The sequence below is a fragment of the Callithrix jacchus genome, chromosome 5 (genome assembly GCF_049354715.1).
Source record: "Callithrix jacchus isolate 240 chromosome 5, calJac240_pri, whole genome shotgun sequence".
Classification (NCBI taxonomy): domain Eukaryota; kingdom Metazoa; phylum Chordata; class Mammalia; order Primates; family Cebidae; genus Callithrix; species Callithrix jacchus.
The window spans coordinates 135,913,104-135,938,931 of NC_133506.1; the positions used below are offsets into that span (position 1 = coordinate 135,913,104).

Genomic DNA, 25,828 nt, shown 5'->3' on the forward strand with positions numbered 1-25,828 from the left:
ATGTCAGTTTGCTGGGTTGTATTTGAGGAGTCTGGACATCCAAGCACAGCTGTCAGGTGGGCGGTTATAAAACACAACAGGAGTGACCAGTTTTGCCAGGTCTTGTGGAAATAACTGCTTCCTGCCCTTCCCCACCCAGCCCACTGCAGGCACTGGTGTGGCCCAGGGGTGGGTGTGCGGTCTCTGCTGTCGCTCATCCTCATCCACAGCCAGCCACACTGCAGAGCCACCCAGCCTGAGACGCCTACTCTGGTCTCCAGCTCGGATGTTTAGAATGTCTTGGAAGAAGTCCTGGAATCCTCCCAGCCCCTAGGCACAAGAGTGAAGGCACATACGCTCCCTGCTTATGACACTGTGACCCCTTATTTATGTCTCCCCATGGCAGGGGAGTCAGGTAGAGGTTCTCTTCCTCAGTCAACCTAAACTCTAATCTTGGGAGTTTTCTTTTGAGGGTCTGATTTTTATTCTTGTAGGGCCTTACGGCTCCATCTTCATCTGGTGCCAACATCATGATTTCAAGGAAAAGCCTTTCCCCAACTCCCTAAATTATATGGATTAATAAAGTGCCCAGAGGAGGCTGGGCATGGTGGCTCACACCTGTAATCCCAGCACTTTGGGAGGCTGAGATGGGGGGATCACTTGAGATCAGGAGTTCAAGACCAGGCTGGCCAACATAGTGAAACCCCTGTCTCTACTAAAAATATAAAAATTATACAGGCATGATGGCAGGCACCTATAATCCCATCTGCATGGGAGACTAAGGCAGGAGAATTGCTTGAACCTGGCAGGTGGAGGCTGCAGTGAGCTGAGGTCAAGCCACTGTATTCCAGCCTGCATGACAGAGTGAGACTATGTCTCAAAAAAAAGTACCCAGAGGATCTCTATGGCTGGCGCAGGTCTGGCATACGTCCATTTCTTTATTGATCACTGCCACGAGGCATGGAGCCCCTGGGTGGTGCTGTCCTGGTGCCTGCTGGCCCCTGTCCCCCAGGCCCCGCTTCGAGTGTTTCCAGGGATACCCTAACCTAACCTGGCTGGATTACTAGAGATGCTGCCTTATTGGCCGTGGACATGTGAACACAGCTGCAATGCTGTGTGATACAGATGACCCGTCAGTGGGGTTGTCCTGAAGACGCTATAGTGACTAAGACAGGTTTTTTTGTTTTGTTTTGTTTTGTTTGAGACAGTGTCTCCCTCTGTTGCCAAGACTGGAGTGCAGTGGTGCAACCACGGATCCCTGCAGCGTCTACCTCTTGGACTCAAGCGATCCCCCGACCTCAGCCTCCAGAGTAGCTGGGACCACAGACATGTTGCATCACACCTGGCTATTTATTTATTTATTTATTTATTTTTGAGACAGAGTTTCGCTCTTGTTACCCAGGCTGGAGTGCAATGGCGCGATCTCGGCTCACCGCAACCTCTGCCTCCTGGGTTCAGGCAATTCTCCTGCCTCAGCCTCCTGAGTAGCTGGGCTTACAGGCACATGCCACCATGCCCAGCTAATTTTTTGTATTTTTAATAGAGACGGGGTTTCACCATGTTGACCAGAATGGTCTTGATCTCTTGACCTCGTGATCTACCCATCTCGGCCTCCCAAAGTGCTGGGATTACTGGCTTGAGCCACCGCGCCCGGCCTTATTTTTTTTTATGATTATTTTTTGTAGAGATGGGGTCTTCCTATGTTGCCCAGGCTGGTCTCAAATTGGAATTACAGGTGTGAGCCACTGCACCCAGCCTATGATAACAGGTTTTTGCCCGCAGAAAACAGAGGGTCCTTCAGGGTTATGGCTTTCTTGACTGTTTCTTTTTATTTTATTTTATTTTATTTTACGTTCCAGGATACATGTGTAGAATGTGCAGGTTTGTTATATAAGTAAACGTATGTCATGGTGGTTTGCTGCACCTATCAACCCATCATCCAGGTTTTAAGCCCCACGTGCATTAGCTATTTGTCCTGATGCTCTCCCTCTCCTCCCCCCACCATGGGCCCCAATTCGTCATTCCCCTCTCTGTGTCGATGTGTTCTCATTGTTCAGCTCCCACTTATGAGTGAGAACATGTGGTGTTTGGTTTTCTGAGTGTTAGTTTGCTGAGAATGATGGCTTCCAGCTTCATCCATGCCTCCATAAAGGCTCTTCATTCCTTTTTATAGCTGTACCTTGACTATTTCTATGGCTATTTCTGTTCTTACTGAGGCTCCTTTCGTCTCCAGTGCACCCTTCTGGCCCCCTCTTTTACTGGGAATGGCAGCAGTTCTTTGCATTTTCTGTAGCTAACTAGCTCTTTCTCTGTGGCCGGCACAGTGTGATGAGTTGGCAAGCTTTCCCACTGTGGGGCAGGGCTCATCACAAGGCCTGCTGGAGGAAACTAAGAGAGCTGAGCCAGGCCGGGCGCGGTGGCTCACGCCTATAATCCCAGCACTTTGAGAGGCTGAGACGGGTGGATCACGAGGTCAAGAGATCGAGACCATCCTGGTCAACATGGTGAAACCCAGTCTCTACTAAAAATACAAAAATTTGCTGGGCATGGTGGTGTGCGCCTGTAGTCCCAGCTACTCGGGAGGCTGAGGCAGGAGAATTGCTTGAACCTAGAAGGCGGAGGTTGCGGTGAGCCGAGATCATGCCATTGCACTTCAGTCTGGGTAACAACAGCAAAACTCTGTTTAAAAAAAACAAAAAAAAAACAAAGAGAGCTGAGCCTTAGGGGCTTAAGCGACCTCCCCAAGGGAAAGCTGACACCCCATGGGGCTATTACCCTGGTTGGAGAGTTCATGTCTGCGTCCAGCCTCGGACTGTGTTCTCACTTGCTCTGCCCAACTGACTGTGCCCTCAGCCACCTCATCACCAGGAGGAGATTTGGGTTGGAGTTGTTGCAGTCTCCATGAGATACATAACTCTGAAAGCCGACTTTTGCCATCAGCAGGATAATTCTGAAGGTTCTCAGGCCATGGAGCTGTGAATTTCCCTTCTTTCAGTGTCTGCATCATTGGGAACCAAGCACCCAACCAATGTTTATTCATTCACTCAACCAATATTTATGGAACATCATGGCCCTAGGGGTGGGGAACAAGAAAGACAAGAATTATTGTCCTGGGTAGGTTACTGAGGAGTGGGGAGGCTGGCAGGAAGCCTCCTAACTAGAATACACACTAGGTCAAGGCAGTATTCCCACTGCCTTGGGGAATGGAAGGGAAGGCCAGGATGCGAGTTCTACAGACTTAAGTAAGATGATCTGGGAAGTAGCATTTGAGTGGAGTGTGGAAGGAGGGGAGGGAGAGAGTGTTCCAGGCAGCGGGAACAGCAGGTGCAAAGGCCCTGGGGCAGACGTGTGCCTGGACGGTGAAGGCTTTCGGGCTGTGTGTCTGGAGTAGGTGAAAGAGAGAGAAGGTCGGCAAGGACTGGATAAGCAGAGCAATTCTGTGTCTATAGCCCAAAGGGACTGATGTGACTAAGCAGGACTTCTTTGCCTGCTGTATTGAGCGCTGGTGACAGGGCATGGGAAGAAGTTAGAAGCTGCTGCAGAGGTCCCAGTGGGCCGTGATGAGGGCACTGCTATGCAGGGGTGAGAATCAATCAGATTCTAGACACATCTCAACATGGAGGACCAAGACTTTCATCTAAATCTAAACAATGGTCAGGAAATGTTGATTTGAGATGTGTCCATTGGGATTATTTAGATACTTCCCACAGTCGATCACGAGAACCAAGAAGGGGCCAGAATTCATCCTAGTCTTCCTAGGATTTTCCCAAGAGTAGAAATGACGAAGAACTGGGTGACCATTCACAAAGGAGAGAGGAGTCCCCAGCCCCCAACCCTGAAGCCTTCCCCTCAGTCACTGCCTTCTGTGGGTCGACCAGATGCCTGGACTGTTCTTGGCCATCCCTGTGGTTCTTACATCAATGCCCAGCTGTTGGAATGTACTGGTGCTTTGACAGCTCATGGAAGCCCCATATAAGGCACTGCTTCTGTGGGATGTGCCTGTCAAACCTGCTCATCCGCTGCCGTTCAGTTCAGCCAGGTGTTGGGCCACATTCAGTCATCACTTCCCTGGGAGGGGGAAGGCAAGTGCACACACTCCATCTGGCAGAGAGCAGGTCAGCCTACGGAGGGGCTCAGCCAACACAGGTTTGATGGGGCCTGAGAGCAGTCCCAGGGGAGTGGGAGGGGCCAGCTTCTTCCTCAGGAGTGGAGGTGCTGCCCTGTGTGTGGACTAGAAAGCAGAAAACGACTTGTCTGTGTTGCTGGGTCAATCACTGAAACATTCGCTGAATGCTGAGTTCTGCCTTAAAACAGCACGGGTCGTGTTAGATGAAAGGGATCCTCTGTTTTATACTCTGATCTCACTGTTGCCGCAGGATCAAGGACCGGGGAAAGAAGGTGTCGAAGTTCAGAACAAAGTGAGTAAGACCAGCTGCCTGCTGTTGGTAGCAGGGGCATAGCCAGTCTGTCATGGCATTGGGGGGCTGGGGTGAGCTGTGTCCCCTCCTCCTGCGTGTGTGTGTGTGTGTGTGTGTGTGTGTGCATGCACATGTGTGTGTACGTGTGCCTTCTTCTGTACTTCACTAGCAAGGGAAGAGACTGAACCTTGGGTTAGGAGAAGGATGTTGACCTGGGAGGGGTCAAATAAGGAGAACCCATATCTTAGATGCTGGAGATTTCATGATTTTAGACTCTTCTAGAATTGCTGAACGGTTAGATATGGAATTTAGAATTAGAGATCTCTGGGCTCCCCTTCCCCTTCCCCTTCCCCTTCCCCTTCCCCTTCATAAGAAGTCTCTCTCTGTCACCCAGGCTGGAGTGCAGTGGCGCAATCTCGGCTCACTGCAACCTCTGCCTCCCAGGTTCAAGCGATTTTCCTACCTCAGCCTCCTGAATAGCTGGGACTACAGGTGCATGCTGATTTTTTTCATTTTTAGTAAAGACAGGGTTTTGTCATGTTGGCCAGGCTGGTCTCAAACTCCTGGTGATCTGCCCACCTTGGTCTCCCAAAGTGCAGGGATTACAGGCGTGAGCCACCTCACCTAAAAGGCATGAGCCACAGAGCCTGGCCTTTCCTTCCTTCCTTCCTTCCTTCCTTCCTTCCTTCCTTCCTTCCTTCCTTCCTTCCTTCCTTCTTTCTTTCTTTCTTTCTTTCTTTCTTTCTTTCTTTCTTTCTTTCTTTCTTTCTTTCTTTCTTTCTTCTTTCTGACAGGGTCTTGCTCTGTCACCCAGGCTGGAGGGCAGTGGCACAATCATAGCTCATTGTAGCCTCCAACTCTTCAGCTCAAGCAATCCTCCTGCCTTGGATTCCCAAAGTGCTGGATTACAGGCTTGAGCCACCGTGCCCAGCCCAAAGGGGTTTTTTCCCCCCTTTTAGGACTAATCTCTATTTACCCTGGGACGAGTTACAAAGAAACTCCTACAATTGTTAACTGCCATTGGGGTCTACTGTAAGTTGCTTTACTGCAACTGCAGAAGGGACTAGTGACTTCTTAGCTCCACCCACTGATGCTCAAAGCCCAGTGTGGCTCTGGGGGGCTCTGGAGCCTGAGGGACAGCCGACTGGGTCAGTTGGCCAGGGTCTGGAGAGTCCTGCAGAGCCTCTGTCCTCAGGGGCTGGTGAGGCAGCCTTGGCTTGAGCTGCCCTGGCTTTCTGAGTTCACTCTGATGGGAGGACACAGCACCCTCAGACCCTCCAAAGGAATCCTGTGAGGTTTGGGCACATCTAGGGCACAGGACCCTCTCAGGACCCTCTAAAGGACCCTATCAGAGGTAGCCGTTGCCACCTGGACCCAACGCTGGGAAGGCACCCGAGAGACCTGTAGTCCTGGGCCAGCCACCAGTCCTGGTCCTCAAGGTATCCTCAGAGACCTGGCCTTTCAGAACTCCCAGGGTTTCAGCTGCAAGCTGGAGATGTGGCCTCTTGGCAACTCGATACAGTAAAATACCAGAGGGCGTGCCCGGGTGCCATTTGTTAGAACAAACATTATACTTCCATAAGCCCTAGTTTTGGGGTCATTGGCTTTTTGGCACCCACTTAATCACAGGGCCATTGACCACAAAGAAAGGCCTTGGATGCCACCATTTAGGGACATGTGTATTTTCCATCTGCTTTGGAACCTCCAGGCTCAGGATCAATGCCTATTGAAGCAGATGTTTCATGAGCGATTTGGGGGCAAATATAGGGGTTTTAGGAAGATGTTCCACTCTCTTTCACTAAGTGGGAAGCTGAGAAATCCTGCCCTGAGGATGAGAAACAGTCACCTTCCTGACTGATGCAGCCTGGACCAGCCAAGTTTTCCTCCCCCTTTCCCTCTTCTAGAACTTTACCTGCTTCGCCAGTGCCTGTCATCCCCTGGGCTCCCACCCTCTCCTTGTGCTGAGGGCAGCAGGAGAGGAGATGTTTCTGCTGGTGTTCCCGCTGTAGCTGGAGGAGCTCACCTCAGCATGCCTCCACCTCCCTCCCTGTGATGCTATGCCCCTAAGCTGAGTCCGTATTGAGAGAGAAAGGCAGCACCACTGATTAGGACAAGAGCTATATGCAGGACTGTCCCAGACAATCTGGGACCCCAGCATTCTGTGACTAACGTTTTTAAGATGAGGCCCATTTCCTTCTATGTTTGATCAATTGGATTAATTTTGTTGGTTTTTTTTTTCTTTTCTTTCTTTTTCTCTTTTTGGAAATGGAGTCTCACTCTGTCGCCCAAGCTGGAGTGCAGTGACGCGATCTTGGCTCACCACAACCTCTGCCTCCTGGGTTCAAGCAATTCTTCTGCCTCAGCCTTCCGAGTAGCTGGGATTACAGGCATGCACCATCACACCTGGCCAATTTTTGTAGTTTTTTAGTAGAGATGGGGTTTCACCATGTTGGCCAGGCTGATCTTAATCTCCTGACCTCATGATCCGCCCACATCAGCCTCCCAAAGTGCTGGGATTACAGGCGTGAGCCACCACACCTGGCAGTTTTATAAAATAATGACTTTATGGTTTTTATTGAATCCATATTTGCTTATTCTAAACAGATTTCTTTTTTCTTTTTTTTTTTTTTTGAAATGGAATTTCACTGTGTCTCCTAGACTGGAGTGCAGTGGCACACTATCTCAGCTCACGGCAACCTCCACTTCCCAGGTTCAAGTCATTCTCCTGCCTCAGCCTCCTGAATAGCTGGATCTACAGGTGAGCGCCACCGTAACTGGCTAATTTTTATATTTTAGTAGAAATGGGGTTTCACCATTTTGTCCAGGCTGGTCTTGAATTCTGATCTCAAGTGATCCGCCTGCCTTGGCCTCTGAAAGTGCTGGGATTGCAGGCGTGAGCCACTGTGCCCAGCCTAAACAGATTTCTTAACAATCTACCATCATGAATAACAAGTGTTAGCATTGGTGAGGAGTGTTCCAAATCCCCCTGCTCTCTGCCTCTCCCTCTCTCCCCCGCCCTTTTTCTCTCTCTCATGTACAGACACACATACATGCGTAATGACAGAACAGACCGATGGGCAGATTGAATGAATGGATGGGGTGGGCACATGGATTGAGGGACTCCCAAAGATACACTAACATTGTTTTATAAAAATGGGATCATAGTCTACATGCTTTAAATGCAAACTTTTAATCTGACTTAAAGTTTAGTTCAGCTCAGATGTTGCTGTCAGAAAATTTTTTTGTTTTTTTTATTTTTTTTCCTACTGCTCCTTGAGGAGCTGGGCTAACTTATAGACAGTGCATCCAGATTTGGCAAGAAAAAAAATTTTTTAATTGTTAATAATGGAATGCTAAATGTAGTAGAACAGTCTCACAATGACAAGAACTATTCATTCCTGAAAATTCCCGAGATTCAGGTAAGAGATTACAAAAACCTTGATAAATTAGTGATGTTATATAAAATCAACGTGTGCTGGATTTGACCACTCACACCTGTAGTTACTGCACTGAGGAGGACAGAAGTGAGAGGACCGCTTGAGTCCAGGAGTTTGAAACCAGCCTAGCCAACATAGGGAGACCCTGTTCTCCACAGAACGGAAAATAAAAGTAAAATCAGCATTTTATTTATTCATATACTTATTTATTTATTTGAGATGGAGTCTCACTATGTCTGCCTGGCTGGAGTGCAGTGGCATGATCTCCGGTCACTGCAACCTCTGCCTCCTGGGTTCAAGTGATTCTCCTACCTCCCCCTCCCAAGTAGTTGAGATTACAGGCATGCACCACCACGTCTGGCTAATTTTGTATTTTTAGTAAAGATAGGATTATGCCATGTTGGTCAGGCTGGTCTCAAACTTCTGACCTCAGGTGATTCACTTGCCTCGGCCTCCCAAAGTGCTGAGATTACAGGCATGAGCCATCTCACCTGGCCTTATTTTATTTTAGATAGCACAGGGTCGTGGAGGATAAAGTGATGCCTTCCCTCCCCCTTCCCCACCCCAATTTCTACTGCTTGCATTATTTCTTAGGGTGAAGAATCTTCTTCTTTGGCTGGAAGACTCTCTTGCCACCGTAGTTTTGTCCCGGATGTGTGACTAAAGAAATCCAGTGGTCAGCCTGCGGTGAGCAGGACAGCTGTGCCTGGGCTCTCTCCCAGCTCAGCCCAGCCCCTCCCCACCCCTGCTGAGGAATCCCAGCGAAGTTGGAGGGAGCTCTGGGGCATTTTCTCTGACTTCCCTAGGCTTGTTTCTCTTCAGCTGCCCAAACAGTAGAGGGATGGTCAGGCCCCCTCTTCCTGCGAGGTCTGCCCCTAAGTGTTGTGCTGGCACCTGTGCCTTCAGTGGCCCTTTGCACCACTCCTTTGGTTTTGGGGCTTCTCTGCCATAGTTCCCTTTTTTCCTCTTGTTTTTTTTTTTTTTTTCTTTTTTTTTTTCTGGAGACAGAGTCTCACTCTGTCACCCAGCAGGCTGGAGTGCAATGATGCAATCTCATTTCACTGCAACCTCTGCCTCCTGGGCTCAAGTGATCCTCCTACCTCAGCCTCCCAAGTAGCTTGGGACCCAGGCTCACGCCACTATGCCTGGCTAATTTTTGTATTTCTTGTAGAGACAGGGTTTTGCTATGTTGCCCAGGCTGGTCTTGAACTCCTGGGCTCAAGCAATCCACCTGCCTTAGTCTCCCAAAGTGCTGGAAATTATAGGCGTGAGGCACCGTGCCCAGCCTGCCATTTTCCAGTTTGTGGCAGAACAGTTGTTTTTCTTTCCTCATGTTGTGATTGCTGTTTTATTCATTTATTATTATTTTTTTTTAACTTTTAAAAAAGCAACATGTGGTTCATTTCTCCAGGAGCTGTGGTGGGAGGTACAGGAGGCTGCAGTGATCCTGGGTTGGTTTGACCTGCAGACTTTGTGCTTGATGTGATGGGCAACTGTGCCCACGTGGTTGTTATATCTAAGAAGGGGTGAGGGGAACCCCAGACACCTCTGCAGGAGCCAGAGACATTCCTAGAGGGTCACAGGGTCAGCTGAGGTGAACAGGGATTTTGGAATGAGGAAGCCAGTGGGGTGGAAAGGAGGAGGCTGGCCTGGAGATGCCTGGGGCACACATTCCTGCTCGACACCAGCTGGCAGAGAACAGGAGCCGGCAAACGGGGAACCCACTTGTGGTGGGGGCAGGCAGGGGTGGCTGGGATGGGGGCCCAGCCTAGGCTGAAAATTAGGAGAAAGGAAAGAGGATGCCAGTGTCCCATGCACCGTGGCCCGCCAGCCCTGGCCCTGGGGTGGCAGGGGCAGAACTGGTCACTGAAGGGACCTCCTCAGCCCACCCTCCTGCTTCCTCGCAGGGAGTGGGACCAGAGAGGGAAGCAGGAAGCAGGGTGGGGTCACCAGCAGCCCTGCAATCTATTTTTTTTTAGAGACGGGATCCTCCTACCTCGGCCTTCCAGGTTACAGGTGTGAGTCACTGCCCCAAGCCTGGATTTTTTTTTTTTTTTAACAACTTGGCTGAGGTATGACTCACAGCCAGAACAGTGGTTCACACCTGTAATCCGAGCACTTTTGGAGGCTGAGGTGGGAGGATCGCTTAAGCCTAGGAGTTTGGCACCAACCCAGGCAACATATCGAGACCCTATCTCTACCAAAATAATAATAATAATAATGAGCCTGGCATGGTGGCATGCACCTGTAGTCCCAGATACTCAGGAGATGGGTGGGCAATTTCCACATCCCCTTTGCTCCTGCGCACTTTCCTCTGGCTGTCATCATAAATGACCACAAACTGGGTGGCCTGAACCAACAGAAATGTATTTGCTCATGATTCTGGAGGCCAGAGGTCCACACTCCAGGGTCAGCAGGGCCACACCCTCTGTGAAGGCTCCAGGGAGGGTCTGCTTCAGGCCTTTGTCGAGTTTCTAGTGTTGCTGCCCACGCTTGGTGTGTCCAGTCTCTCCCTCCACCAACGCAGGGTGATCACAGAGTGTCTACGGCCCTTCTCCTTCTTCTTCTTTTTTTTTTTTTTGAGACCCAGGGTCTCGCTCTGTCATCCAGGCTGGAGTGCAGTGGCACTCTCTCAGCTCTGCAACCTCTGGCTCCCAGGTTCAAGCCATCCTCCCACCTCAGCCTCCTGTGTACCCACCACACCTGACTAATAAAAAAAAAAAAAAAAAAACGCCTGGCCAACATGGTGAAACCCTGTCTCTGCTAAAAATACAAAAATTAGCTGGGCAGCATGGTGGTGCACACCTGTGATCCCACCGACTCAGGAGGCTGAGGCAGGAGAATCGCTCAAACCTGGGAGCCAGAGGTTACAGCAAGTGGAGATCCCACCATTGCACTCCAGCCTGGGCAATAAGAGCAGAACTCCATCTCAAAACAAACAAACAAACAAAAAACTTTTTAGCAGAGACAAAGTCTCACTGTGTTGCCCAGGCTGGTCTCCAACTCCTGAGCTCAAGCAATTTGCCCGCCTCAGCCTTTCAAAGAGCTGGAATTATAGGCGCAAGCCACTGCACCCAGCCCTTCTGTTGTTACAAGGGCGCCCTTCCCTGGATTAGGGCCCACCCTAATGACCTCAACTTGATCACATTGGCAGAGACCTATTCCCACATAAGGCCCTATTCACAGGTACTGGGGATCAAGACATCAGCATTCTTTTGCAGGGGCCACAGTCAGTGACACCCTGACTCACAAGCCTCAATCACCTGTTTGTTCCCAGTGAGAAACAGGCTGAGATGAGAAGGAGGGAGGCACAGCTGCCCTCCGGCCCCGCCGCTGTTCTTCCTTCCGGGCAAGGAGACTCGGCAGAAGGCTGTGAGTGGCCTGGCTCTGTGGGGAGCCCCTGAGCCCCCCGTGGACGCTTTGGATAATCACTACGCCTTTCAGCTCTCCTTGGTAGTCTAGGGTTCAAAGCCCAGGTGCATTCTAGAAGTCTGCCTCTAGTGCTAAGAAAGTATCTATTGTTACTGGGAAAACCACAAGGGTCAAAGGTCTGTCGAGCTATTTCCCGGATCTGAGTTTGACTTCTTTTCCCAGCTGCTTGCAGTTGTAGGTGAACTTTGAGTTTTGGAGCAGGTCACGTAGCTTGAAATCACCGTCAATTCACCTGGCACTGCTTTGGCTTCAGGCTCTTCCTTCTGCCCAGCTCCCTCCCACCCAGCAGCAGAGAAAGGAGGCAGCCGGCACCACCCTGGGCTTTGGAGACACCGCAGGGACTGCAGACCCCAACCTGCTGCACAGAACTCCTGTGAAAGCAAATCTGAGCCCCACGGTGAGTACTCTCAGGGACCTGGCTCCTTGGATGGCTTGTGACGCAACTACTGCACCCAGGACTCTCCCAACAATCACTTTCTATTTTTTATTGTTTTTTAAATTTTAAATTAAAAAAAAAATTATTTTTGAGACGGAATCTCGCTCTGTCACCCAGGCTGGAGTGCAATGACACAATCTCAGCTTACTGCAACCTCTGCCTCCTGGGTTCAAGAAATTCTCCTGCCTCAGCTTCTCAGGTAGCTGGGATTACAGGCATCTGCCACCATACCTGGCTAATTTTTGTATTTTCAGTAGAGACAGGGCTTCGTCATGTTGGTCAGGCTGGTCTCGAACTCCTGATCTTGGGTAATCCACCCATGTCAGCCTCCCAAAGTGCTGGGATTACAGGTGTGAGCCACCACGGCGGGCTTATTTTCCATTTTTTGGATGACAGATGTTGATTTGCTCTGGTTATCAAGTATTTTTAGCATACAGACCCCTCCAAGAGTTGCCTTCTCCAATGGTGCAGCCTCTCATTCCAAATGAAAAGAATCAAGTGACAGGAATTCATGGGGCTGTGAGGAAACGACCCCACCCAAGAGACTCACGAAGGCGGTGGCTACAGCTCTGTGAGCAGTGGAGAAAAATTCGGCATGACCTAATGTCCTTCCACAGGAGTATGAGAAGTCCACTGGGCTTATTCATGTCATTGGATCTAGTGCACAGGTTCAAGGAGCTGCATGTATCAGTATTAAAACCGCAGACTCCGTACGCACAGAACGATACAGTTTCTGTGAAGTTGCAGTTAACGCTGACAATCCTGTTGATGTAAAGGTGATGTCTGCATGAAGTATCATGCGAAAGTCCTGAATACTGTTTATACACACTTCCACTTGTAGGAAATGATTTTTAAAATATCATTTTTAGGCTGGGCTGCAATCCCAGCACTTTCAGAGGCCAAGGTAGACAGATCACTGCAGCTCAGGAGTTCGAGACCAGCCTGGGCAACAGAGGGAAATTCCATCTCTACAAAAATTTGAAAATAAGCCAGGCATGGTGGCGCATACCTGTGGTCTCAGTTACTTGAGAGGCTGAGGTGGGAGGATTTCTTGAGCCTGGGAGCTCAAGGCTGCAATGAGCCATGATCACGCCACTGCACTCCAGCCTGGGCAACAGAGCGAGACCCTGCCTTAAAAAGAAAATCATTTTAAAATGATTTTTAAAATATATGGCCTGAGAGGGAGGGAAAAGGGACTGAAGAGAACCAGGAGGCGCCATCTGCTCTCCTTTCCTTAAAAACAAACCTCAAGTGCAAAATGTCAAGATGGTTGAATTCATACAGTGGGTGTGTTGATATTTGTTACATCGTTTGCAGTACTGTTTTATATGTTGGAAACAGTGCACAGTTTTTAAAACATTTTAAAATTATTTAGATGGATTCGTGGGCTAATGACTTTGTGTTGATGCCAGGAGGGGAGAGAGGGGCTCAGGCAGGGGCATGGCAGGGGACGCAGCTCACCTCCAAAGCTAGGGTGCCCGGGCGTGTTCTGGGACGGGAGGCTGGGCAGGTGACCGCTGAGGATCTCCAACAGCTCCTAGAGTCTGCACTGGCCAGCATGTCCCCTGAAGAGCAGGCGTTCAGGCTTGAGTGGTGACGCGCTTCATGTGCTCTGTCCAGACAGACCTGGGCTTGGGACATCAGCCCTGGTGGCAGCCCAGGTCAGCTGTAGCTCAGTCCTTGCAGGGACCTTTGTAACCCCACATACCCCCAGCCAAGCCATGCTGGTCGTTACTACCCTACAGTGTCTTCTGCAAGGTGTTTGTACCCAGTGTCATTCCCTAGCACATTTCCCTCATGTGGGGTCCTCCGTATCAGTGTCCTGGGCCGCTGCAAACAAGGGACCACCTGCTGGGCAGCTGAAAACAAGGGGATTTTTTTTTTTTCCTTTTAGTTGCGTTTATTTTAAGGCTGAATTTACTCCCATGCCATAAGTTTTTGCTTCTTCAGTTTCTTCTGGGATATCTTCTTCTTCTGGGCAACCTCCTCTTCTGGTTTAGGAACAATCTGTTCCTTTTCAGTAAGAATCATCTCAATGTGGCAGGGAGAACTCATGTATGGGTTAATCTGACCATGAGCTCTGTAGGTCCGGCGGCGCATCTTGGGTGCTTTGTTCACTTGGATGTGCTCAATGACCAGAGAATCTACATCTAAACCCTTAAGTTCAGCATTACTCTCTGCATTTTTAAGCATGTGCAGCAAAAATTCAGCACTCTTTTTGGGCCACCGACCTTGTGTCCAGCCCCACTGCTTGGCCTGGGCACACCTGCCAACTCCACCATTGTAATGTCGGAATGGTACGCACTGTTTCTGTAAAGTGACATCTTTCAGATACTTCGTGGCTTTTCGTGTATGCATACCCTTGATGGCCTGGGCAGTTCCACGTGTGTTCTTAAAGTGAACGCGAGCAGTTCCACGTGTGTTCTTAAAGTGAAGGCGAAGATTGGAACCTCTTGATTTGCATGACTTTGTGGGGTTCTCCGGATCAAGTGAATAGCGAACCATTTTCAGATTACCTCAGGCCGCTTGGGGAAAGAGGAAGAACAGTGACTTCTGGGAGAACGCCTTTTTTTTTTTTTTGAGACAGAGTCTCACTCTGTTGCCCAGGCTAGAGTGCAGTGGCTCACTGCAACCTCCACCTGCCAGGTTTAAGCAATTCTCCTGCCTCAGCTTCCCAAGTAGCTGGGATTACAGGCAAGCACCGCCACACCTGGCTAATTTTTGTATTTTTAGTAGACACGGGGTTTCACCATGCTGGCCAGACTCGTCTCAAGCTCCTGACCTCGTGATCCACCCACCTCAGCCTCCCAAAATGCTGCGATTACAGACATGAACCACTGCGCCTGGTCCTTTTTCTTTTTTTTTTTAAGGCAGTCTTCCTCTGTCACTCAGGCTGATGTGCAGTAGCATGATCTCGGCTCTAGAGAAGCTGACAGTCTTGCTTCTAATGAAAATTACCTTTCGTGAAGAACATATAAAGCAGCATTTCCAAAGTGCAGCACCCCTACTATTATTTATTTGTTTGTTTGTTGGGACAGGGTCTCCTTCTGTCACCCAGGCTGGAGTGTAGTGGCACAGTCTCGGCTCACCGCAACCTCTGCCTCCCTGGCTCAAGTGATCCTTTTGCCTCAGCTTCCTGAGTAACTGGGATTTCTGGCTAATTTTTGTATTTTTAGTAGAGACAGGGTTTTATCATGTTAGCAAGGCTGGTCTCAAACTCCTACGCTCAAGTAATCCTTCCCTCTTGGCTTCCCAAAGTGCTGGGGTTACAGGTGTGAGCCACTACGCCTAGTCTACTACCATTATTTTAGATGAAATTTCTAAAAAAAAATAAGTATTTTTTTCAGTTTTTTAGGAAAAGCTGTAACTGACACAACAAGGTGTGAATCAGTTTCTTAATTGTTTAGGGTTGGGTAGAGCAGATGGGGCCATGCGTGCTCAATCTTACGCAGAGGGAGAAACCAGAATGGCAAAGACTGTCAAGGTCATTCCAACACCGCTGAAGCAAGGGGTGTCCTATAGAGTGGATAGGAGTTTTTTCGGGCTTCCAGATCAGTTTGCAAACTGAGGACGACTTCCCCAAACCATTTGTGTAATAAGCATCCATTCTGCGCCTTGCCTCCTCTGCACAGTGGCCCTGTGCCCCTTTCCCTGCTGCTGCAGCACAAATTCAAAGTCCTGGGCAGGTGCTCTCACCTGGGCATTACAGCCACCAGAAAGGATGGGGAATGTCAGCCCGCTTTGGCTTCTGACCAGAAAGCAGAATCCACCAGGGGCTAAGAAATAACAGGCATCCACCATAGCAAGGAGGAGCAGTGCCCTTTGCCTGCACGCATCATTATTGCAAAACTGCTCCCTGACCCAAAGTCCCACCTGCCTGTTTCCTGGCTCCCAAGTAGATCAGGGGCACTGCCTCTGGCTGCTGGGTTGTTGGACCCAGTGTCCAAACCCTAGGGTTTATCTTAGAGCAGGTTCTCAACCTTTTATTCATCATTACCCCCGAGGAGCTTTTTAGACAACTTTTTCCTAATTGCCCTCTCATGAAATATTAATATCATAGACATACCATCTGTCAGTGCTTTATACATAGAAGAGCAAGAATTTTCAACCCTTGGAGGCTGTTTCACCTCTGTTGAGAATGTAGGCTCTAGATGCATGAGAGAAGTGGTCTGGTTTTTGTTTGTTTTTTTGAGACAGAGTCTTGCTCTGTCACCCAGGCTGGAGGGCAGTGGTGTGATCTCAGCTCATTGCAACCTCCACCTCCTGGGTTTAAGCAATTCTCCTGCCCCAGCCTCCTGAGTAGCTGGGATTACAGGCACACCCCACCATGCCCAGCTAATTTTTTGTATTTTCAGTAGAGACAGGGTTTCACCATGTTGACCAGGATGGTCTCAATCTCTTGACCTCGTGATCCACCCTCCTCGGCCTCCAAAGTGCTGGGATTACAGGCGTGAGCCACCGCGCCCGGCTTTTTCTTTTTTTTTTTGAGATGGAGTCTCCTTCTGTCACTCAGGCTGGAGTGCAGTGGTGCAATCTTGGCTCGATGCAAGCTCTGCCTCCCAGGTTCAAGCAATTCTCCTGCCTCTTCCTCCCATAATGTTGGGATTACAGGCATGAGCCACCGCACCCGGCCTGATTTTTGTATTTTTAATAGAGATGGGGTTTTACCATATTGGTCAGGCTGGTCTCAAACTCCTGACTTCACATGATCCACTCGCCTCAGCCTCCCAAATTGCTGGGATTATAGGCATGAGCCACCGTGCCCAGCAGTGATCTGTTTTTTAATATCACCTTCATTGGATAAATCAATTTCCTAAGCCAGGAGCAGCTTCCTGTGTTGTAAAGGCAAATTGCAAATGAGTCTGCCAAAACCAAATGAAGCCCATTTCTTCTTGCCCTGCTCCAGGAAGAGGAATTGCTCTGATATTCACCCTTAAGATGAAGATCCCCCTCCACCTCCCACCCTACTAGCCATAGACACCGGGCTGGGCAGGAAGCAGGGTGTAACATAGACACCAAGCTGGGGCCGGGAAGCGGGGTGTAGACATAGACACCGGGCTGGGTGGGAAGCGGGGTGTAGACATAGACACTGGGCTGGGGCGGGAAGCGGGGTGTAGACCTAGACACCGGGCTGGGTGGGAAGCGGGGTGTAGACATAGACACTGGGCTGGGCTGGAAGCAGGGTGTAGACATAGACAATGGGCTGGGCGGGAAGCGGGGTGTAGACAGACACCAGGCTGGGGCAGGAAGCAGGGTACAGACGCTTCATCTTGGCTGGATCATCATCTCCTTCTCCACCAGCCATGTGGGGAGAGAGGGTTTGAATGGAAAATCCTCCCTGACCCCAGAAGCCATTTGGTTAATTCTGTTGCTGGTAAAAGGGTTTTTTGTTTTGTTTTGAGAGAGAGTCCCACTCTGTCTCTCAGGCTGGAGTGCAGTGGCACCATCTCGGTGCACTGCAGCTTCTTCCTTCCAGGTTCAAGCCATTCTCCTGTCTCACCCTCCCAAGTTGCTGGGACTACAGGCACACACCACCATGCTCGGCTAATTTTTTTGTATTTTTAGTACAGATGGGATTTCACCATATTGCTCAGGCGGATCTCCTGACCTCACATGATCCACCCGCCTTGGCATCCCAAAGTGCTGGGATTACAGACATGAGCCACTGCACCTGGCAAAAGGGTCTTGATCTAGACCCCGAGAGAGAATTCTTGGATCTCTCACAGGGAGGAATTCAAGGAGAGTGGCAGAATGCAGTGAGAAGAGAGAGTTTATTGAAAGCCATTCAGTTACAGAGGAAGGCGTCCTCAGAAAGCAAGAGGAGGAACGTGCTGGCTTTGTTTTAAACTCTTCTGATACAGGGATCTTATCTACGTAAAAGCTAAGTTATGTCTACGCGTGGGTGGCTGACAGCATGACAATATTTAGTACTTTGTTGACTTATAGAAAGTTATCCTTGACCTGGCGCAGTGGCTCGCACCTGTATTCTCAACACTTCGGGAGGCCAAGGTGACCAATCATTTGAGCCCAGCATTCAAAACCAGCCTGGGCAACAAAGCAAGACACCAGCTCTACAAAAAATGCAAAAATTATCTGGGTATGGTGGCCCATATTTGCAGTCCCAGCTGCTCAGGACTCCCGAGTAGCTGGGACTACAGGCGCAGCTAATGCCACCATGCCCAGCTAATTTTTGTATTTTTAGTAGAGACAGGGTTTCACCATGTTGACCAGGATGGTCTCGATCTCTTGACCTCGTGATCCACCCGCCTCGGTCTCCCAAAGTGCTGGGATTATAGGCGTGAGTCACGGCGCCCAGCCGAGTATAATAATTTTAAAAGCACATTGTGTCCTGTGATGTTGGGGTGTCTGGACATTTTGTTGTTGTGGGAGCTTGTCCTTGCAGATGTTACGAAGCTTCTTCCTCCACCTAAACATCTCAGGACCCTGGGTTCTGACTGGCAAAGAGTGTGTGTGTGCCTTGCTAATTTTGCGACGGAGTTGGTTTTAAAATGGTGTCACCCTGGCTCTCTGTTCCTGCTTCCTGACGATTCCACCCCCATGGCTGCTCCTCCTAGGGTTCTCCTTGAGTCCAGCCATGGGGGAACTGTGCCGCAAGGACTCCACGCTTACAGCGCTGGACGAGGAGACGCTGTGGGAGATGATGGAGAGCCACCGTCACAGGATCGTGCGCTGCGTTTGCCCCAGCCGCCTCACCCCCTACCTGCGCCAGGCCAAGGTGCTGTGCCAGCTGGATGAGGAGGAGGTGCTGCACAGTCCCCAGCTCACCAACAGTGCCATGAGGGCTGGTGAGCACAGCTCCCTCTTCCCGCCTCTTCCAGCTCCCCGTGGGGCCCAGGTGTTCCTTGTTGCACCCTGCACGGCTCCACTGTCTGCCTCTGTCTTCAGGGGGTCTCTTCTGGTCCTGTTTCTTATAAAAAACACTGTTGCACTTAGGATCCACCGGATAACCAGAATGATCTTATCTTGAGGTCATTAAGTTACGTCTGCACAGGCCTTTTCCCAAACAACGTCACCTGGACAGGTTCCCCAGGTGGACCTGCCTTTTAAGGGGAACCACCATTCACACCACTGCAGATGTCTTTGGGGTCCATTCTGATGGTCCGACTAGCCGTGCTTATTCATTAAAAAATGAGGATGCTAATGGTTTACCCTGTGAGGTTGTTAGGGGAAGCACATGAGTTAGTGTTTATAAGATACTCACTGCAAAGCTGGGGCCGTAGAAAACAGGCAGTGTGTGGCAGCTGTCAACATGATAATGTTCATGCACATTGGTGTATAAGTCCCGGACACAGGCGGGATTAGTCCACGCTAGTCATTCTGGCTGAGAGAGACGGTCTCTGGGCCCTGGGTGTGGAAGGCCCCAAGGCTCTCTGCGACCTGTCCCCTGCAGCCCTGGGGGCCGCTCTGCTGCTTTCTGTGCACAGCTCCGAGGCTGACAGCACTGTGGTGGGACTCTGCATCTGCACCAGCCACCGGCTTGCCAGGGAGGTGCTGCAGGCAGGGACCGCCCTCCTCACTTCGTGCCCGGCACTTGCCAGAGCACTTGGGTTGCAGGAGTTGCTCAGTAAATGCCAGCTTTGCCTTTCTCAAGTCTGGCTGAGGTCATGTGGGTAAAAGGAGCTGTGAGGCCGCCTCCTACCCCACAGATCCCCGAAAACTGCTTTGACCTCCTGATTCTTAGAAGTGTAGGGGTTTCCCCAGCCCCAGGCTCCACCCCCATGGGGAAGCCAGCCAGGGAGCCCAGCCCCCTTGGTAGCTAACAGAGGGTTTTGCCTCCCAAGGGCACTTGCTGGATTTGCTGAAGACTCGAGGGAAGAATGGGGCCATCGCCTTCCTGGAGAGCCTGAAGTTCCACAACCCTGACGTCTACACCCTGGTCACTGGGCTGCAGCCTGCTGTTGACTTCAGCAACTTTAGCGGTGAGAGCTCCAACTTTGTCGGGATCGAGGGTGCTTCCTAGGAACCTCGGGCTCCTGGTTACCCCAGGCGTCCCACTTACCTGCCACTTAGCCCTTCTCGCGCTTTTCCAGGACAGTCCCTGTTCTGGCCCCAGCACTCTGAGGGTGAGGAGCCCCTCCGCTGTATTGAGGGTGGGTAGGAATTACCCAGCACCAACAGGAGACTCCCTGAGGGGCAGGGTGGGGGGAATCTGCCTTCCAGAGGCAAGCAAAGGGCAGGGGAGTGTCTCCTGGAGTCTGCCTTTAACCTTGCAGCTTTGCTGGAGGGGCCAGGACAGCCCAGCTCCCGGAGGGTACAGTGCCGCAGAGCCTTCTGGGCACTGGCTCACCTTTTTCCGTAATGGAGTAATTCTAGGCTTCCTGGGAGGAACTGTTGAAAGATTTAGGTTTTCAAAGGAGCAGGACTCACAGGACCCAAAACAGTAGAGAATAGACCATTTTCCCTTTGCTCCCACCCAGTATATATTTCTGTTCTCTCGAGTTCTATTATGTGAATCCATATTCTTTCTTAGGTTTTTCTTGGGATAACTTTAAAATGAGTTAGCAATGAGTTCATCTCAGCTACCGAGGAGAGTCATTAAATCTGAACAGTGGGGTCTCACGGGGAAGGTCAGAGTGGGTAACCCTTCTGCCAAAATCAGGAGTCATGCTGTTTACTCAACCAAAAGACCAAGTCTGCTGGAGGTCCAGGAGCTTTTAAGGAGACCAGCAGGTTAAAGCTGGGGGCCTGCTAGGGAGTCTGGGCAAGGCTATGGGGGAATGGGGGCAGTGCCTCGGCTCATCTGCCAACCTGTGCACCTGCCACATGCTTACCTGCCCACCTGCCCACAGGTCTCATGGAGACATCCAAGCTGACCGAGTGCCTGGCTGGGGCCATCGGCAGCCTGCAGGAAGAGCTGAACCAGGAGAAGGGTCAGAAGGAGGCACTGCTGCGGCAGTGCCAGCAGCTGCAGGAGCGCCTGGGCCTTGCCGAGACCCGTGCCGAGGACCTGCACCAGTTGGAGGCTGACCACAGCCGCATGAAGCGTGAGGTTAGCGCCCACTTCCATGAGGTGCTGAGGCTAAAGGATGAGATGCTCAGCCTGTCGCTGCACTACAGTAATGCACTGCAGGAGAAGGAGCTGGCCGCCTCACGCTGCCGGAGCCTGCAGGAGGAGGTAGGGGACACCCCACATCCAGCGGGCCCCTGCTGCTGTCTGCCTGCCCCCAGGCCTTTGCACTAGTTGGTTCATCTGCCTGGAACTCCCTTCACCTCTTCCTTGTCTAACAATTCCCTGCCCCTAGAACCTTGGCTGAGACCCCCTGGGGCTGATCCTTCCCCTCTCCTGGAGGCTGCCCAGGCCCCTCTGTGTAATCTGCTTGGCAGGAGGCGTGCCTTGTCCAGTAGCTACCCATGGGCCTGGCTGGCTTGTCTGTGAACTGCCCATTTTGCTGACTCCTGGGGAGGTCTGGATACTCTGGGCTCCATATTTGTAGACCCACCTAAATCCCACTGCCCAGCTGTGGCCATGACACAGGATATCGCTCTCTGTTGACCTCCTTTGTCCTTCTCAGCTGGTCCTGGACTCAGATGGGGAGGACAGGACGGTTATCAAGCTAGACCTCCGAAACCCAATGTGTTTCACTCATTTTTCTTTGGGGATGATGATCTGACTGATTTGTAAGGGTTCTCAAAATATTGAGGATGTGCACTCATTGTCATTTTGGCATTTGCTTTTGACCTTTATTATTATTACTATTATTTTTAATGTTTTAGAGACAGTGTCTCACTCTGATACCAAGGCTGGGGGACAATGTGCAGTTATAGCTCACTATAGCCTCAAACTCCTGGGCTCAAGTGATCCACCTGCCTCAGCCTCCTGAGTAGCTGGGACTACAGACTGTGCCACCACACCCAGCTAATTTTAAAAAAAGGTTTTTTTAGGCCGGGCACGGTGGCTCAAGCCTGTAATCCCAGCACTTTGGGAGGCCGAGGCGGGTGGATCACGAGGTCAAAAGATCGAGACCATCCCAGTCAACATGGTGAAAGCCCATCTCTACTAAAAATACAAAAAATTAGCTGGGCAGGGTGGCGCGTCTCTGTAATCCCAGCTACTCAGGAGGCTGAGGCAGGAGAATTGCCTGAACCCAGGAGGCGGAGATTGCGGTGAGCCGAGATCGCCCCATTGCACTCCTGCCTGGGTAACAAGAGCGAGACTCTGTCTCAAAAAAAAAAAGGTTTTTTTAGGGATGGGGGGGGTTTACTATGTTGCCCAGGCTGGTCTCGAACTCTTGGGCTCAAGTGATCCTCCCACCTCGGCCTCCCAAAGTGCTGGGATTACAGGCATGAGCAACTGTGCTGGTCAGTGTTTTGCTTTTAATAATGGCATTTGTTGTTTGTTTTTAATTTTTTACTTCTTATTTAGAAATTATTTCAAATTTATTTTTTAAATAACACAAAGTTAATACAAAGAGGCCAGTCATAGTGGCTCATGCCAGTTATCCCAGCACTTTGGGAGGCCAAGGTGGGTGGAACACGAGGTCAGGAGTTTAAGACCAGCCTAGCCAATATGGTGAAACCTCATCTCTACTAAAAATGCAAAAATTAGCCAGGTATGGTGGTGCGCACCTGTAGTCCCAGCTACTCGAGAGGCTCAAGCTGGGAGGCAGAGGTTGCAGTGAGCTGAGATGGTGCCACTGCACTGCAGCATGGGCGACAGAGCAAGACCCTGTCTCAAAATGAAAGAAAGAAAGAAAAAAAGAAAATAGAGCAAAGAATGCCCACCGACCCGTGCTTTATTATTTGTACTTTTATTTACCCTGTCGTGGCCCTTTACCCCCACCAAACCCTTCAATGTCTGTTTCCTGAAAATAAGCACATTCTACTAGATAGCCACAGTGCAGTTCTCAACTTCAGTCTTTTTCGTATGTTTTTATCTAATCTGTCTGTGTTTGGGTTTTATCATTTGTCCCAGTGAATCCTTTACAGCCTTCCCCCCAGCCCAGGGTGGGGCCCTCCGTTCCGCTGTTGCTCTCTCTCGCCCCCTTCAGTTGGGAGCATCCCACAGCCTCTCTTTGTCTCTTTGAAGACCCCACCCCTTCCCTTTGATGATAGACTGTGTCTCATTTGGGGTTGGTCTTATGTTTCCCCACAAGTAGACAGAAGTGATGCTTCTTTGGCAGGGACCCTGCACAGGGGGTGCTGGCCCGACTCAGGGCCTCCTGCAAAAGCTCTGGAGGTCCCCTCGCCCCTCGCAGGGGAGGTCACCGTCCACCACTTGTCAAGGTTTCTCTACTGTAGAATTGCCCAGTTTCCCTACCGTAGTAGAATGGCTGTTTCTTTCCCTCCCTGCAACTGGTAAGCATCTTGGGTGTGGGGTGCAGACCAGCAAGTGCCTGCTCCTGGTGGACATTTCCTGGGACGTAGCTGTGGCGACTCTGGCTGGAGCTGGCCTCCTGGCGGCTGTGAATAATGACCACGACAGTGCCCCACTTTGCTGCTGCCCGCGGCCTCTGTCTTCCCTTCTCCCATGGCTGAATCTGTTCTTGGTGCAGTTCGTGGGTTCCCACTCTGCAGGGGTCTAGCCTATCACTGTCCTTAATGACTTTGGAGCTCAGATTGACCCAGATGTGACCAATGGAGCCCTTCAACCAGCTCCGTGTCCTGAGACAGGCCCCTTGTTTTTGGAGCACCAACTTTTTTTCTGGCCTCACAAGATATTCCAGGATCACCTTGTACCTGGCCTACCCCAAATCCAGGCTCAGCTCATTCTCTGAGGGCCCTGCTTCCTTTTATTTTATTTTTATTTTTTGGTTTGTTTTTTCGAGACAAAGTCTCACTCTGCCATCCAAGCTGGAGTATAGTGGCACCATCTCAGCTCATTGTGAACTCCGTCTTCCGGGTTCAAGCAGTTCTCCTGCCTCAGCCTCCCGAGCAGCTGAGATTACAGGCATGCACCGCCATGCCCAGCTAATTTTTTTGTACTTTTAGTAGAGACAGGGTTTTGCTATCTTGGCCAGGCTGGTCTCAAACTCCTGAGCTCAGGCGATCTGCCCGCCTCGGCCTCCCACAGTGTTGGGATTACAGGCGTGAGCCACCGTGCCCTGCCTCCTGCCTCCTTTTAGAGAACAAGATCTGGGCGTAGGTATGCCCATCACTACTGGGGTATCTTTGCTTCTCACCCCTTTCAGGGGACAGAGCTAGGAAACACACATACACGTATATAAATACATACACACAAATACTCATACACATGCAAGTATACATATAGTACATGTGCATACTTCAGAAATCATGAGTTCTCACACATACCTCTAATTCCAAGCCATGCCCCACAGCTTTTTCTTGCCTTCTCCCATTCCGTGCATGTGTGCCCCTTCCCCAGTGGGAACCCTGCTCCCAGCGTCACCAGCACCTCAGGCCTGCAGAACATCTCCAGTCATTTCAGAATCACTCTGCCCATACCACTGCCATTACCAGGCACACCAAGACGAGTTCTGGATTCTTTTGTCATTCGCCTCCTCCCACCACCCAAGCTTGCTCATGGCTGAGGGCTTGTAATCAAACACTGTGCCCATGACTCACTGAAGCTTCACTCTCTGTCCATGTCTCTGTCTGTCTGTCTCTCTTCACTGTGGTTATAGCAACTGTTAGAAATAGAATTCAGTTCATTTGTTCTGGTTCACTTTCAGTCCCACGTTTTCCTGTTCTCTTCCAGTTCTGACTTAATTTTACTTTTTGAACATGTAGACTGTGACAGACCCAGCCCAGCTGGCCCATTGCAGGAACTGGGTAATTGCGAATTGAGAATGTGCTAACCCAGTGTCTGGAGGGAAGGGTCCAGGTAGAAAGGTTCTTACTGGCTGCAGCCCAGGGGTGAGCGCCAGCATCCATCCCACCGTGCAGACTTCCCAGGCTTGCTTTATGGGGAAAGTGCTGTCTCCCCAGGCCCATTGCTGGAGCTCCAAGTTTCTCTTGGGCTATTGTCCAGAGGAAGGAGGCCAGCAGGACCTGGCTGGATAGTTTCTGGAAGGCCAGGGCCCTGCACACATATTGCAAGTCAGAACAGGGACTTTGCTGTCCAAATAGCCCCAGTTCTACGTTCCCAGGCACCTCTACCACTGCCGGACCTGACTTTCCTCTCTCTTACTTCTTACTTCCACATTTCCTTTATTGATGTATTGGCAGAATATGGACAAGCAGGGAAGTCAGGGAGCTTGCTGGCCATCACTACTGGCTGCTCAGCTGTGGAGACCCAGAAGTTGGTTATCAAGTCCCCTTGGTCTATTCTTAGGACCCTAACCCCTTACGTAGTTCAACCACTGTGCCTCATCTATAAAATAGAGCTGAAAGGCCTCTGTCCTCCCAGTTTGGAACCATTCATTAGGTAAACCCTTTCATGGGTTTTTCAGTCTCAGGGCGGGAAGCCCCCTGAGTGTGAAAAGCGTCATCATTAGGAGGAAGGGTGAGAAACCCACCTGGGACAGGAAGGTTTTCACCAGCCTTCCTGTCGCCTTCTCCCTGCACAGCTGTATCTACTGAAGCAGGAGCTGCAGCGAGTCAACATGGTTTCCTCCTGCGAGCTGGAATTGCAGGAGCGGTCCCTGAGGATGGCCAGTGACCTGGAGTCTGGGGACAAGGAGCTGAACCGCCTGAAGGAGGAGAATGAGAAACTACGCTCACTGACTTTCAGCCTGGTAAGTTCTGGCCCCCCCAGCAGAGAGCAGCCTCCGCCTTGGGTGCTTGATCCCCAGACTGTGGAGTTTCTGACGGGTGGTTTAATTAAGGGGAGGCTAAGGATGGGAGGTGAAATTTAGTGACTCATCTCACCCACTTTCTTTTTACCACCTTCCTTCCTGCTGTTCCCCAGACCCCAAAACGTTGGCAGAATTAATTAAAAGCTAGAACTGGGCGTGGTGGCTCAGGCCTGTAATTCTAGCACTTTGGGAGGCCAAGATAGGTGGATCACTTAAGCCCAGGAGTTCAAGACCAGCCTGGGCAACATGGCGAGACCCCATCTCTACAAAAAATACAAAAAGTAGCTTGGCATGGTGGTGCACACCTGTGGTCCCAGCTACTCAGGAGGCTGAGGTGGGAGGATCGTTTGACCCTGGTAATTTCAGGCTGCAGTGAGCTGAGATCGCACTGCTGCACTCCAGCCTGGGTGA

The 25,828-nt window shown here is 50.6% G+C and overlaps 1 protein-coding gene and 1 pseudogene across 10 annotated transcripts in view; one reads left to right on the forward strand and one right to left on the reverse strand.

The window, feature by feature from the left end:
- Positions 1-4,034: 4,034 nt before the first annotated feature.
- Positions 4,035-25,828, forward strand: part of CARD14 (caspase recruitment domain family member 14) — a 43,659-nt gene continuing 21,865 nt past the window's right edge. For 5 of the 10 annotated variants that reach the window (XR_013536060.1, XM_078374850.1, XM_035301989.3 and 2 more), the window contains exons 1-5: positions 11,475-11,663; positions 18,278-18,508; positions 19,505-19,642; positions 20,513-20,838; positions 25,190-25,357. Coding sequence is in view for 9 of the 10 variants with exons in the window: in XM_078374850.1 (XP_078230976.1) it covers positions 18,298-18,508; positions 19,505-19,642; positions 20,513-20,838; positions 25,190-25,357 (843 nt within the window). In the remaining variant the exon portion in view is untranslated. Of the gene's footprint in view, positions 4,126-4,355; positions 4,398-4,791; positions 4,890-7,055; positions 7,156-11,474; positions 11,664-17,428; positions 18,509-19,504; positions 19,643-20,512; positions 20,839-25,189; positions 25,358-25,828 lie in introns of those variants that run through there. The other 5 variants (XM_078374851.1, XM_078374852.1, XM_078374848.1 and 2 more) reach the window with 4 other exon arrangements.
- On the reverse strand, positions 13,588-14,240 carry LOC100411528 (large ribosomal subunit protein uL22 pseudogene; annotated as a pseudogene).